Consider the following 12,295-nt stretch of genomic DNA (forward strand, 5'->3'; position numbering starts at 1 on the left):
ATTATATATTTTGTAGTCTTTGACTGTTTTTTCAATGAATAAGAATTCTTACAAAAAGTGCTCTAAAGCAAAAAGCTTTAATTATCTAGCAAAGTAACACATCAGCCGTCCGTTTGATTCCAACTCCTAAACCAGTTTCCCACCTGCACTGCAGGCCTGAACGTTTCTCAGCAGTACCCGCACGTCTGACTCAGCTGACTCAGACATTCAACAGTTTAACCCGCCTGGTCCCTGTGAGCATGTGGGAGTCTTTGTCTCCTCCAGCTCGGCATTATTCCTATCCAAAGCCAAACTGATTTTCAAGAGGGGCATGTCTAATTATCGAGAATGTGGAACACCTTTGTTTCTCTCAGGTTCAAGAAACTGCAGCCTGATACCTGAGACAGCACTGGTGCCATTCCTCGATTACCATAAAGAGCCTTGTTTACCCATACTAATTCAGTATTGTCTACTGCACTGTACATCAGAAAGTACTTAAAACTGGTGATACTGTTTTAAGTATTACAATCCAGATGTATGTCCGACTTTAAGATTTAGTGCACAAAACAGACAAAAATAGTTTGAATGTATAGTTATCCAATTATTTTTTATTTTCTATTATTAATGAAAAAGATAATAAAAATGAAAGAATGCACAATATTCCTTTCTTATTTTGCACTTCAGACCCCTAATATAAGATGTATAAGCATGATTTTATATTCTGATATTTATAAAAACATTTAAGGAGAGGTGGTTCAGCATCTGACAGGGATGCCTTCTGGATGCCTTCTGGTGTTTTGAGTAAGTTCAGCTGGGAGGAGACCTCAGGGTAGACCCAGGACATGATGGAGAGATTACATTCTTGGGAATGCCTCTGTGTCCACCCAGAGGAGATGGAAGACGAGGTTAGAGAGAGGGAGGTCTGAGTATCTCAAATTAGACTACAGCCCCCCATAACCCAGACCCAGACAGAAAACGGATGGTTGGACGGATGGATGGATGGATATACTTAAATAAACTAATATTTGAGACCAGCTGTTCATGCTGCTGCTCCAATACTTAACATGAACCTGTTTAGAATGATCACCATAGCCTTTAAATGCCCTTGTTTCGAGCTGTAATCCTGCACTTTTCCTCTCTTAGATTGTTTTCCACATATTTGATTATAAAGCCTCTGCACTAAAACAGGGAGTACTGCAGCCTCAGACCTGTCGGTGTCCTGCCACGTCTTCCTCAGCCGGTGGATGGGGTTACTCTTGAGGGCAGACACAATAGCGTACAGCGAGGAGAAGTTCTTCCTGGCTCGACACGCCTGTTGAAAGAACGTACAAAGACAAATACCACCGTTTGCATCTCATGGTATAGTGTAACTGAGAACACCTGTGGCTGTGGGTCTGCCGAGTATTGAGTTACGCTGTCACCTTGATGTGCTGAATAATGGATGCTGCTAAAGGGGTTTGTCTCATAACAAACATAGGGTGAGACCGGAACGCCAGGTTTCCAGCAAACCAGAGGAAAAAAGGGAGAATTAAAGCTGGAGGCCATAGCAGACAGGGACACGATATGTTTTGTGCTTGTGTGTGTTCGAGCAGAGCTTGTCATTGCTGCAGGCAATTTAATATTTTAAAGAAGCTGAGTGATCTGCACGGTAACTCTAACACTGCTACAGATTTCACTTAATCCACATTTTCTCTTTCACAGTAAGCAGATGCAAACGTTTCCCATTGCCCAGAGGTCGTACATCACATTGTTTGACTCAGCGCTGGTGTTACTGGAAGAGCTCATTTCCTACACTATTTGCTCATCGTGTACAGAAACATACACCAGGAGCACTTAACACTTACATGCAGTCCAAAAAAATGCTGGTTTTGAAAAAGATCTCATTTGATCTTGAGGTAAACATATATTTTTGTTTGGAGTTGCTGGAAAATGGAAAACAGAAAAGAACATTTCTTTGGCTGTGTAATGATTTTGCACCGTTTCTCAAATATCCTGTTCATATCAGTGAAACACAGCTTAAAAAACACCCAAAAAACAACTTATGGGTTCGATTTTCTGGGTTTGCTTTCTAATTCATTTATCTGTGAGGGGAATTTACCCTGAAAAACGATATTAACTCTGCATTGCATTCTCAAAAAAATGCACCAGAGTATTTTTTGTTATTTGTTCCTCATTGATGGAGAGAAGACTGTGACATAACGTGTGGTGCTCACAGCTATGGATTAATATAAAAGTATAACCAGAATCCTAGCAACTGTGACTTTGCCATGATTTGTGCAGAGTCAGAGCTGAGCATACGATTACAGTTAGAGGATTACTGAAGGATTTAAAGCAGGCTTGAGGTTTTTGGATGCCTTGAAACTCCAAGTGGAATACAGTTAATAGTTTAATTTCACAGAGACCTCAATTTCTTATTGAGACTTATTGAGATTGATACAAAATATGTGTTTGTTGCATTGAATTTTATATATTGTGACTTCATTCTACTGACCTCTGCCACGCTGATCCATTTCTCCAGCAGTCGAGCTCTCTGCTGGCTCCGCAGTTTTGTCGGCCAGAGGCAGGATGCTAAAACAGCATTGGCCAACTTGTTGAACTGACGCACAGTGGCACGGACTGACCAACAAACTCCTTCCCTCCCCTTCTTGTCCCTCTGAGACCACAACGATCCGAGGCAGTGGTACGGGACCAGACGGACAAAAAGCTCCTGAAAGAGGTGAGAATTACAACTATAACTAAGATCTGTAAAAACTGCTTACAAATCATTGATTAAACAACATAAACTGAACTCAGAGGTCATCCTATTTAAATTTCCTTATGAAAACATTTGAGATTCTGAGAGTGGGACACTTCTCTTTCTCTTACTTCTGCGTATTTTAATCAAACTGCTGTTTGAAAAAGTATCAATACAAAAAACAGGATTAAGACAATAAAAAGCAGATTGAACTCAAACTGAAAGCACACATGATTAGTAAATGTTTGAAACGATCACATAAGTCTCCAGGGACGTAAGGGGCAATCGTGGCTCAAGAGTTGGGTGTTCGTCTTGTAATCGGAAGGTTGCCGGTTTGAGCCCCGGCTCGGACAGTCTTGGTCGTTGTGTCCTTGGGCAAGACACTTTACCTACCGCCTACTGGTGTTGGCCAGAAGGGCCGATGGCGCGATATGGCAGCCTCGCTTCTGTCAGTCTGCCCCAGGGCAGCTGTGGCTACAACTGTAGCTTGCCTCCACCAGTGTGTGAATGGGTGGATGACTGGGTGTATAAAGTGCTTTGGGGTCCCTAGGGGGGACTAGTAAAAGCTATACAAATACAGGCCATTTACCATTTAAGGAGTGCAGTGTTTTACATTTTGTCACCACAGGTCATTACTTAGAAAGTGTTCTGTCTTCAGGGTAAACTCACAGTCTCTATCATGGTGAGCTGCTCGGCAATCAGCGCTCCAGAGAATCCAAGGATGCTGGTAGGTTCAAACTTGGAGGCATCAGGAGGAGGGCTGGTGAAACTGGTTTGATCTGCAAATAGTGACACTGATCAAGTAAATGTGCATCAGATTGTTCAGAGCTGTGGTGACTATGGGAGAAATAAGCAGCTGAAATGGGGGTTGTGTAGCAAATTAGCACAAAACTGAAAGGAGTAATTGTTACTGTTTGTTTTAATTACTTTCTGAATCTTAGCTTTGGAATAGGTATGTCAGCATTGCTTCTGATTTAATAGTTGTTGAGATCTTTCACTGACAAACCAGATGGAAAAAGCAGTAACTAAAACCTTTAGTTTTCATAATAATGTTCAGGATATCTGGGAAAAATGATGTTATGGTCAGAGAAAATAATTTTAGGTGAAAATAGTCACAACAAATCCAGATTGTATATATTTCCATTCTTGCAGTCTCCATTTGATTTCAAGTGAGAAGAAATATATATTTCTTGATGACCTCACTGAACAAGGCCATAACACTGTCATTTAAATCCCAGTTAAAACACAGACCTTTATGGGTATCTGGGAGCAGGGCTTTCTCGCTGAGCTCCTCGGCTATCCTGAGGAAGCGAGCGCGGAGATCAGCAGCAGATGAGGAGTCATGAGGGAGGAGGGGAGCCAAGCGTAGCAAGCGAGAGGGGTCCCCCAAACTCTTAAAGTCTTCAGGATACTCTGACAGCCACGTGCTGAACACTGTACACACTGCTCTGTAGGGATAGAGACATGGAGATAAGGATGGGAGGAATTAAAGAAAAGAAAGGGGAACGACTCGAGAGGCTGGTGCAAGAACATAAACGAAATAACACATTTTCTGCCTTGCAACTGAAAAGACTAATCCTCAGATTTATTCTAGTGTTTGCTAAGATTGCATGTGATATGTGACCGGTCTGCCTGTGCTGGATGACGGAATGAGATTGGAATCGATTGGATATATTGATATTTTTCAACACATCTAAGAAGTTTCCAATAAATCACCTTCTTCAGGCGTTTAGACAAGAATAGCAGATTAGACATGAGCCTAGTGGACCCAAAGGGTCAAGATTTTAGTTTGAAGGACAAGTCTGCTTACAAGAAGTGGTACAAAAGTAAGTCTGCCAGTGGCACCGAGCACCTCTGCAAAGAAAGACGCCCCAGTTATCATGAAACTGGCTGGAATTCACCAGGCAGGCACTTACGAGACAGTCTTCAATGAACAAGCTTGACTGGAGCATATCTTATACAAGCTTTTTGGAAAATTCAAAACACTTTTGGATTTCAGTTCATTAGTGTATCCTTGTAAAACGGACATTTAGCAACAATTCTCAGATTTTACAGCTTGTTTTCCTTTACTTACTCTCTGCAGAAAGAGATTTATACCCCAGAAAAAGCTTTTAACTACTCTTTGTTTTGTGCTCACGCTGATTTTAATAGCAGCAGCTGTTGAAATGATGTGTAACATGAAAGTTTCTGTTTCAGTTTTTAAAAACACCCTGCCTGGTAAAAATAATATTCCCCTTAAAAAAAAGAATGAAAGAAAGAAGCAAAACCGTTCGCAGCAGTTGTTGTTATGGCATGCAGATACTAAAGTAACTCAAGCACTCGAAAAGATTTTGGTTAGCTATTCAAAAACTCACTTGTTAAAAGATTGTCTTATCTGACTTCTCTCGCTGTCCCCGGGTGGGTTCTCCAGCCTGTGAACAAAAAACGAAAAAATCATGAAGCAGAAAAAGAAAACCAGCTTGAAAGTATCATTCAGCTTCAGATAGCTGCATCTGCTGTATCATAAATAGCACTTCAGTTTTCCGGTGGTTTTATATATGACTTATTTTTCCAAAGATATTTTTTCGCAAAGGCTTTGGTGTTTACATTCCTGCTGATTCTCTCACTCTCTTTCCTGTTGCATCTCTGGAAAATTTTAGGTGTATCATATATAAACTTCCTTTATTTGGTGGAAGGAAATTCCACAAGCAGTTTTCTTATTTTGCTGAGTAATGTTTCTAAGAAGAAGAACTAAGCTGCAGTTATTTTAAATCAGCACACAGGTGCTTCCTGCTATGTGAAATGTCTTTAACTTTACAAGTATTTTAGAAATCCCTGTTTAAAAATGGCTTGAAGACGAATTGCAAAGCCACAATAACACCTGTGTATCTTGAGAAAACTAGGTGTATAGTTTTGAATCATAAGCAATGAACTGAACTTTATTCTTTAGCCATTTAGCAGTGGCTAATAGGAAATGAGGCTCACAGGTTGTGTTGATCTTGAAAAATCCTAACAACTAATCAATGGATTTCCATGACAAGACCTTCCAGGATGAATCTGAATGACTGTTAGCTTCCTGGCTTTGTTTTTAGTGTCATGTGTGTCAAAACTTTCCTTTTCCAGTAAAAATCTCTACAGGATGGATTGGTTTCTGTTTCTATTAGTATCCATGTATCCTGTCAACCAATCATATTTGTGTTGGCTTCTGCTCTATGCAAGGGAAAAGTCAATGTGGAGAATCTGAAAAGCTATGATGACTGAGCTTTTTATTTGGCTTTAAAAAGTTGTCAACAGTTAGTTAGCAGAAAACAAGCATCAGACAAACAGGAAGATATCTGTTACCTGGATATCCACCAGATAACAGATCTGGATAACAGCTCCATATTTATCTCTGGAGGGACTGTAATCAGTTTGGTAACACATGACTTTTCATCTGACACAATCGTCAGGTCAAAGTTAAACTCCAATATGTTTGTGTTTAGTAAAGGTTTAAAACTCTCTAAAACTAGGATACAGGTCAAACTTTTTTTTTTTGGAGAGGATGATTCATATATGTGTGCTAAAAGAAGAAACCTCCAGCAGAGATACATATATGTTGTTATCAACAATAAGTATACAAAAACATCTATACCATGAAAATATACAACATGCAATTAAAAACATGTAACAGAACATGATGTTTTAACATATCTCCTCAATTTTTCAGTGTGATAAGAGTCAAAGCGTACTATGCCTCTATGTGGTCTAATGTAAAAAAAGTTTAATTTAATTTGTTTCTACAGTTTAACAAGTATGCCGTCGCTCTGGTTTCTTTGATCTTACTGCCTTTTAAATTCTTTTTCATTTTAATGATCACAGCTAAAAGTCTCCTACCTGTCACTGAGGATGTCCAGCACTCTCCCCGTGGTGGTGAAGGATCGATAGGTGGAGAGAAAGATGGTGATGAAGGAGGAGTCGCCCATACAAAATGAGTGGAGGAGGTGGAGCACCAACTTCTCTTCTGTGCCTGCTTTCACACACTGGGATTTGGAAACTGTGGACTGGAAGAAAATGGGAAAGAAATGAGATCAAAAGTGAGGAAAAAAGAAAGAAACAATGTTACTGCAACCCCCACAAACCTCTCATCTCAAATAGTTTACCCAGTCAGTCACATTAAACTTACCATTGGACTGTTGGGTCCACCATGGTGCTGCTTGACAGTAACTGTGTAGATCACCCCATCCTCCTCCTCCTCCACCACAGTGGGCTGTAGAGCAAAGACAGACAGTAAAGACACTGTTTATATGAAGATTGCTGCTTATGACTAATGCATACTTTGAAGTTTTTAAAATATATTTAATAATGAGTGGCAGAAATTGTTGTTAAACCATTAACTGAAATGAACAGACGTACATGATCAGACAGTTTAATTTTTAAAAAATGGAGATAAAATCTTTATGTTTATCTTATCTTTATGGTTATTGTGTTCCTTTATGCAACAACAACAACAACAGTGTGTGAAATCACACTTGTTTGAACCAGTGCGAGAAACAGTCCAAATTCATCAAGCTGCAAATTCAAACAAAGAATTTATTTTGTATTCCACTTTGGCTAATTTGCAACTCAGATGGGACATGAAACAATCCAGTTTAACCTCAGGGACAGTCCCTGACACAGTCACCCTACTTTATACTGGTACTAGCTCACAGGCTGTGAATCCCCATGCAATGTGAAACCCTCACCAAATCTAGAGGACAGTACCAGGTAGTCTTCATCGGAGAGGGCTCCGCCTGAGAAAGAGAGACACACAAGAGTCAAAACAAAATCACATGTCTTAGCTATTTTATTAGAGAATTAAAAAAAAAGACCAAACTGAGAGTAAAACACGTATAATCTACTTTGTTCTCCTTAAAATGATGAAGCACAACCCAAAATACACCAGGCTGCAAAGGTAATTCAACCCAGAATTGTTTTTAACCTAATTTGCAACTGTTGGGAAAAGTCACGCAGCGCTGCTTCTAAACATCTTTCCCTGGACTGGGACACATGCACAATAATGACAGGCTCATCTGAATAATCCAAAGTCTGTTGTGCCCCATACACTAAAGGTGTCTATATCAAATTGTGCAAAGCATTAAAATGTTGAACCAAGAGTTTTTTCCAACCAACAGCGTGTCTGCCACAGAAAGACAGAAACATTCCTAATAGAAATAACAGAATAAGACAGCACTTGCAAACAAAAAACACTTGGCACCATTACTGCATACTTATTAACTACATATTGACACAAACAGCTCTTGGATAGTAGGATCCTGCAGCCATGTCATGTTGCAGACACTGCATGACTCACAGCACATTTTTAGAGAGAGAGGAGAAGAAGCCTGAGACATGCAGTGACACTTCAGAGACATTTTAATACTGTCAAAACAGCCGGAGAGATAAAAGGCAGATGACCTTTGATTGCAAAGAGCTGTTTTAAATGCATGTGTGATTCTGCAGATTAAAAGAGTATTTCTATTTCATTTAACCTAACACAGCTGCTCAACTGCAACATTAGTTAATGCAAATACTTGCACTGGAGATTAAACATTTTGCAATAAAAGAAACACATCTGATTTTGGAAAACACTGCTCAAGTTTGAATGAGGGTTTCAATGAGGTGTTTTAGCTTTTCTATACAACATTTATCTCATAAGCTTTACAAATGGTTTTATGTAAGTAAAACTTTGAGATGATAAGTCATCCAACAGTACACAAAAAGCAAAGATTAAAGTCTAAAAATGAGTGCAGATGTAGCAATTCTAACTCACATCCAGCTGAATCTCTGACTGATCCTGTCCACATGCCAATAGTGTCCTTTAGTCAGACGCTGAACACATTGCACACAAACTCTTTGAATGTGTTTGTGAATGAGTGAATGAGAGGTAAATACTGCAAACTGATAAGATAAAAAAAAAAAAGGTCTGTTTTACCATGCAGCAGATTTTTTCTTTGCTTAGTCTCATTCATTATTTCACTAACAAAGTCATTATTCTCTAGACTAACTTGATTAAAGATGTATTAAATACCTGGGCCACTGACAATAAAATTCAAATAATTTCACAAAACATAGGCAGGTCACACTGATCATCGGTTTTTCAGTGAGTGCTTTTTATGTTTTTTATGCTACACATTTAGACTTTACCACTAACAACCTAATAAAACAGTAGTTCAGAAATTATCAGTAGCAGGGGCTGTAGATGATCATACTTACCATTATGCTTGAAGTACTATACTTAAATAATACTTTGAATTATGAAGTCATAATCAATATTTTACACAGAATTGGTCATTTTGCTTGAAAAAAAAAAGATTGCATTCCCTTTGCACTCCTTTTTAGTGCATAAATCTGATTTATATCTTTACAGTTTGAGTTAAAGATAGATGACTTAGCATGTGGTTTGATATAAGCATAAATAGGTGATGTAAACAAAGTTGTTTTTATTTTATTTTTATTGCTTTTTGATAGTGGACCTTTTCACAGCAAAGGAGCTGTCTGTGTATTTTAAAATGTCAGTTGGTTTTAACCTCATGCCGCATAATTTGTAAAGGGTTGGCCTGTTCTGTAGTTCACATTTGGATCAAAGCATTTAACTAATACACCGATAAATATCACTTTACCCTGACGCTTTCACAACTGTAACTTTTTCCACAATAAAAAATGCATGAGTAAAGCACTGAGTAAGTCTTACTGGGTGTCTGCTGAAATCTCCAAACCTATTAGAAAGCGTATATTCATCATGAGTCAACAGGCAAAGGCAAAGGAAACACCTTGGAGACACACTCTGCTAACAAAAACAGCAAAACACGCCGGCCTCGAAAGCTCCTGTTTGTTAACCACACAAACAGAAACCTGACTTACATTTTCATTCATTTTTGCATGTCATCTCTTTCATATGCAAACTTTCAAAGTCACAGTATAAGCCAAGAATCATTCCCAGGATGGTATAGATGGCTTGTATTCCCTTCATTAAACCAGCAGTGTAATTATTTGTAATAAACCAATGCTCGCCTCTGTTCGCTTTTATCAAATTACCTTGCTTTAAAGTGACCAAAGGTCAGTGTTTCAAACAGGTACTCCTTCAATTCAAAAATGATCCTATAGCACTTCATTATATAACGTGCACTCATCAAACCTGTTATTCTACCCATTCTAACTCCGCTTACTTCCATGCAAATCTGCCTGCGATTATGTCTTTTCCCATGAAGTCAGGCTAAACACACACACGCACACAGACTGAAAAAAGAGACAAAATGGTCCCACAACTTACCTTTCCGTGGGCAAGTTCAGACAGGTAGGAATCCCTAAGCTTCCTGGAAATCTTCAGGATAAACGCAGAAATAGTGTTCTTATTTTCTCCATTGCTTCTCATCTGTTATTCACTCGTTTCTGATCAACTCCCCTGTCACAGTTGACCCATATCTGTATGTTTACCTCTTTACGTTTGCTTCTCAACCTTTTTTGCTCTCTATCACAAAGACACACCTGAAGCAGGACCTAAGCCCAACCCCCATCGGTCTACATCACCTAGACACACCCATTACACTTAAACACACACACACACTCCAAACACAGACAAGAATATGATGGTGTTCATAGGACGACACTCATTTACACTGGGTCACTTTCCACCCATTCACACACATATAGCAGGCTATGTGAAAAGCCCCAACACAGCCACACTGTTCACACAAATAAATGCCTCATCAGTGCACACACACACACACACACACACACACATACACACACACATTGACAAAGCCCTGAAGCCATTTCCAGAACAATGCCCCACTCTTTCAATCTCCTCTCCGTTCTCCTGCTCTCTTTCCCTTTGTAGATGACCTTCCTATGCAGATAAACCAGTCTGACTGCGTAGTCTGTTTAAAACAACACTGAGAAAAACAGAAATAACTGTGAAGGTTGCCATCTGTGGTAGGCAGCCTGCAGTTTGAGCAGCAAGAGGCCTGCAGTCCTGTAACAAGAGGTAATAAACGTTCAGACAGCGACTAAACCAGGAAGCAAGCTGTGTTTATTTAGGGGCTAATGGCATTGCAGAGTGAAGTCGTGCTACTGGAGACTTCAGCAGCGCTGTGTGTGTGAGATAGTTTGTTAGCATAGCAAACACCAATGATTGTATTATTTCTTGTGCACTTGCTGTCATAAAGACAGGCTGTAAACATTTAGCATTTCTCCTTATAAACTTCTTACGAGTAATATTACCAATAGCTGCTTTCTTATATATCCAGCAGACAGAGAGCAAAATAATCCTTAGAAATTATTTGGCATGACGTTTCTATTTGCGCCTCCACCTACTCCTGGAAAAAACGGCAGATAGACATATATATATATAGACATATACGTCCGTGTGAAGCACTTAGGGCAGTGACCTGCAAACTGCATTAGTGGCTCCCTTTATTTGTGGGTGGGGTCTTTCTGTGTGGCGCTTGCATGTTTTCCTGCCTTCGTGGGTTCTCTCTAGGTACTCTGGTTTCCTCCCAGAGTCCAAAGACATGTTGGGTTAATTAGAGCTACTTTAACTAGAGTAAATTAGAGGTCACCACAGCTGGTAACTCTGCATGTTTGATTTTGCAGCTTTTCATGCCAGATGCTCTTCCCAGTGCAACCCCAAAGGGATTTGTGTGTCACTTCCCAGAAACGACCCAAGGAGCTTTGTCTTGTTAACCGCGTACACCACTACACTATGCACATTAGGTTAACTGGTGATTCTGGCCGTAGGTGTCAGTGTGTGAGCATGAAAGGTCATCAAGGGTTCACCTGGACACAGACTGCTGACCTGTCCAGGGTCTACAGTGCACTACCTCTCACCCCACGACAGCTGGGATAGGTGCCAGTCGGACCTCATTCCTACCAACCAGCTACTGTCTTTACATCAACTCGTAAAAAACTGCATGAAAATATTTTTCTCTGTATTTAATTCTGCTAACACTGATAATGAGACAGGGTGTGATAATGTGTGATCACATGAAAACTAGATATGTTACTGTATATCCACGTGCTATATAACGAACAGCAGCTCAGTGATAAGAAACCTCTTTGAGAAAAAAACAGCAGTTAAAACTAGTTTAACTTGTTCATACACAAAGATAGTATAATTACCCCCCAAAGGCAGAGTTACAAAGTGCATCGGTGTGTGGTTCTCCAGCTGCACCACAGCACACAGAAAGGCACTCCAGAGGGTCATCAACATGGCCCAAAAAATCATTGGGCATCCTCTTCCCTCCCTGAAGGACCTGTACAGCACTCGCTGTCTCAAGAGAGCACGCAGCATCCTACGGGACTGCACACACCCAGGACACCGGGTGTTTAAGCTGCTGCCGTCTGGCAGGAGGTTCAGGCTGCTGAGGTCCCGAACAAATAGACTCAAGGACAGCTTTTACAACAGGGCAATAGCCCTGATCAATGTAAATAGCTGACCTGACTGGATACCTCCCTGGACTTTTTAGGGGGAGGTAACAATGTTTAAAACGATAACAATAATATTTATATTTATAACAAGGTGCAATAATAATTAATGTGCAATAATAACAGTGTGCAATACACATACACTTCTTCTTCTTTTTTATA

At 39.9% G+C, this 12,295-nt stretch overlaps 1 protein-coding gene across 4 annotated transcripts in view; it reads right to left on the reverse strand.

Moving 5' to 3' along the window:
- The window catches only part of rgl2 (ral guanine nucleotide dissociation stimulator-like 2), a 33,599-nt gene that overhangs the window by 10,550 nt on the left and 10,754 nt on the right, over window positions 1-12,295 (reverse strand). For 3 of the 4 annotated variants that reach the window (XM_026183789.1, XM_026183787.1, XM_026183788.1), the window contains exons 3-10: window positions 7,414-7,461; window positions 6,855-6,938; window positions 6,566-6,732; window positions 5,068-5,124; window positions 3,965-4,161; window positions 3,383-3,492; window positions 2,471-2,686; window positions 1,188-1,291 (exon numbers count right to left, since the gene is read on the reverse strand). In XM_026183789.1, the coding sequence (XP_026039574.1) occupies window positions 1,188-1,291; window positions 2,471-2,686; window positions 3,383-3,492; window positions 3,965-4,161; window positions 5,068-5,124; window positions 6,566-6,732; window positions 6,855-6,938; window positions 7,414-7,461 (983 nt within the window). Of the gene's footprint in view, window positions 1-1,187; window positions 1,292-2,470; window positions 2,687-3,382; window positions 3,493-3,964; window positions 4,162-5,067; window positions 5,125-6,565; window positions 6,733-6,854; window positions 6,939-7,413; window positions 7,462-9,980; window positions 11,548-12,295 lie in introns of those variants that run through there. The other variant, XM_026183790.1, reaches the window with a different exon arrangement.

Source organism: Astatotilapia calliptera, chromosome 11, assembly GCF_900246225.1.
Source record: "Astatotilapia calliptera chromosome 11, fAstCal1.2, whole genome shotgun sequence".
Taxonomy (NCBI): Eukaryota; Metazoa; Chordata; class Actinopteri; order Cichliformes; family Cichlidae; genus Astatotilapia; species Astatotilapia calliptera.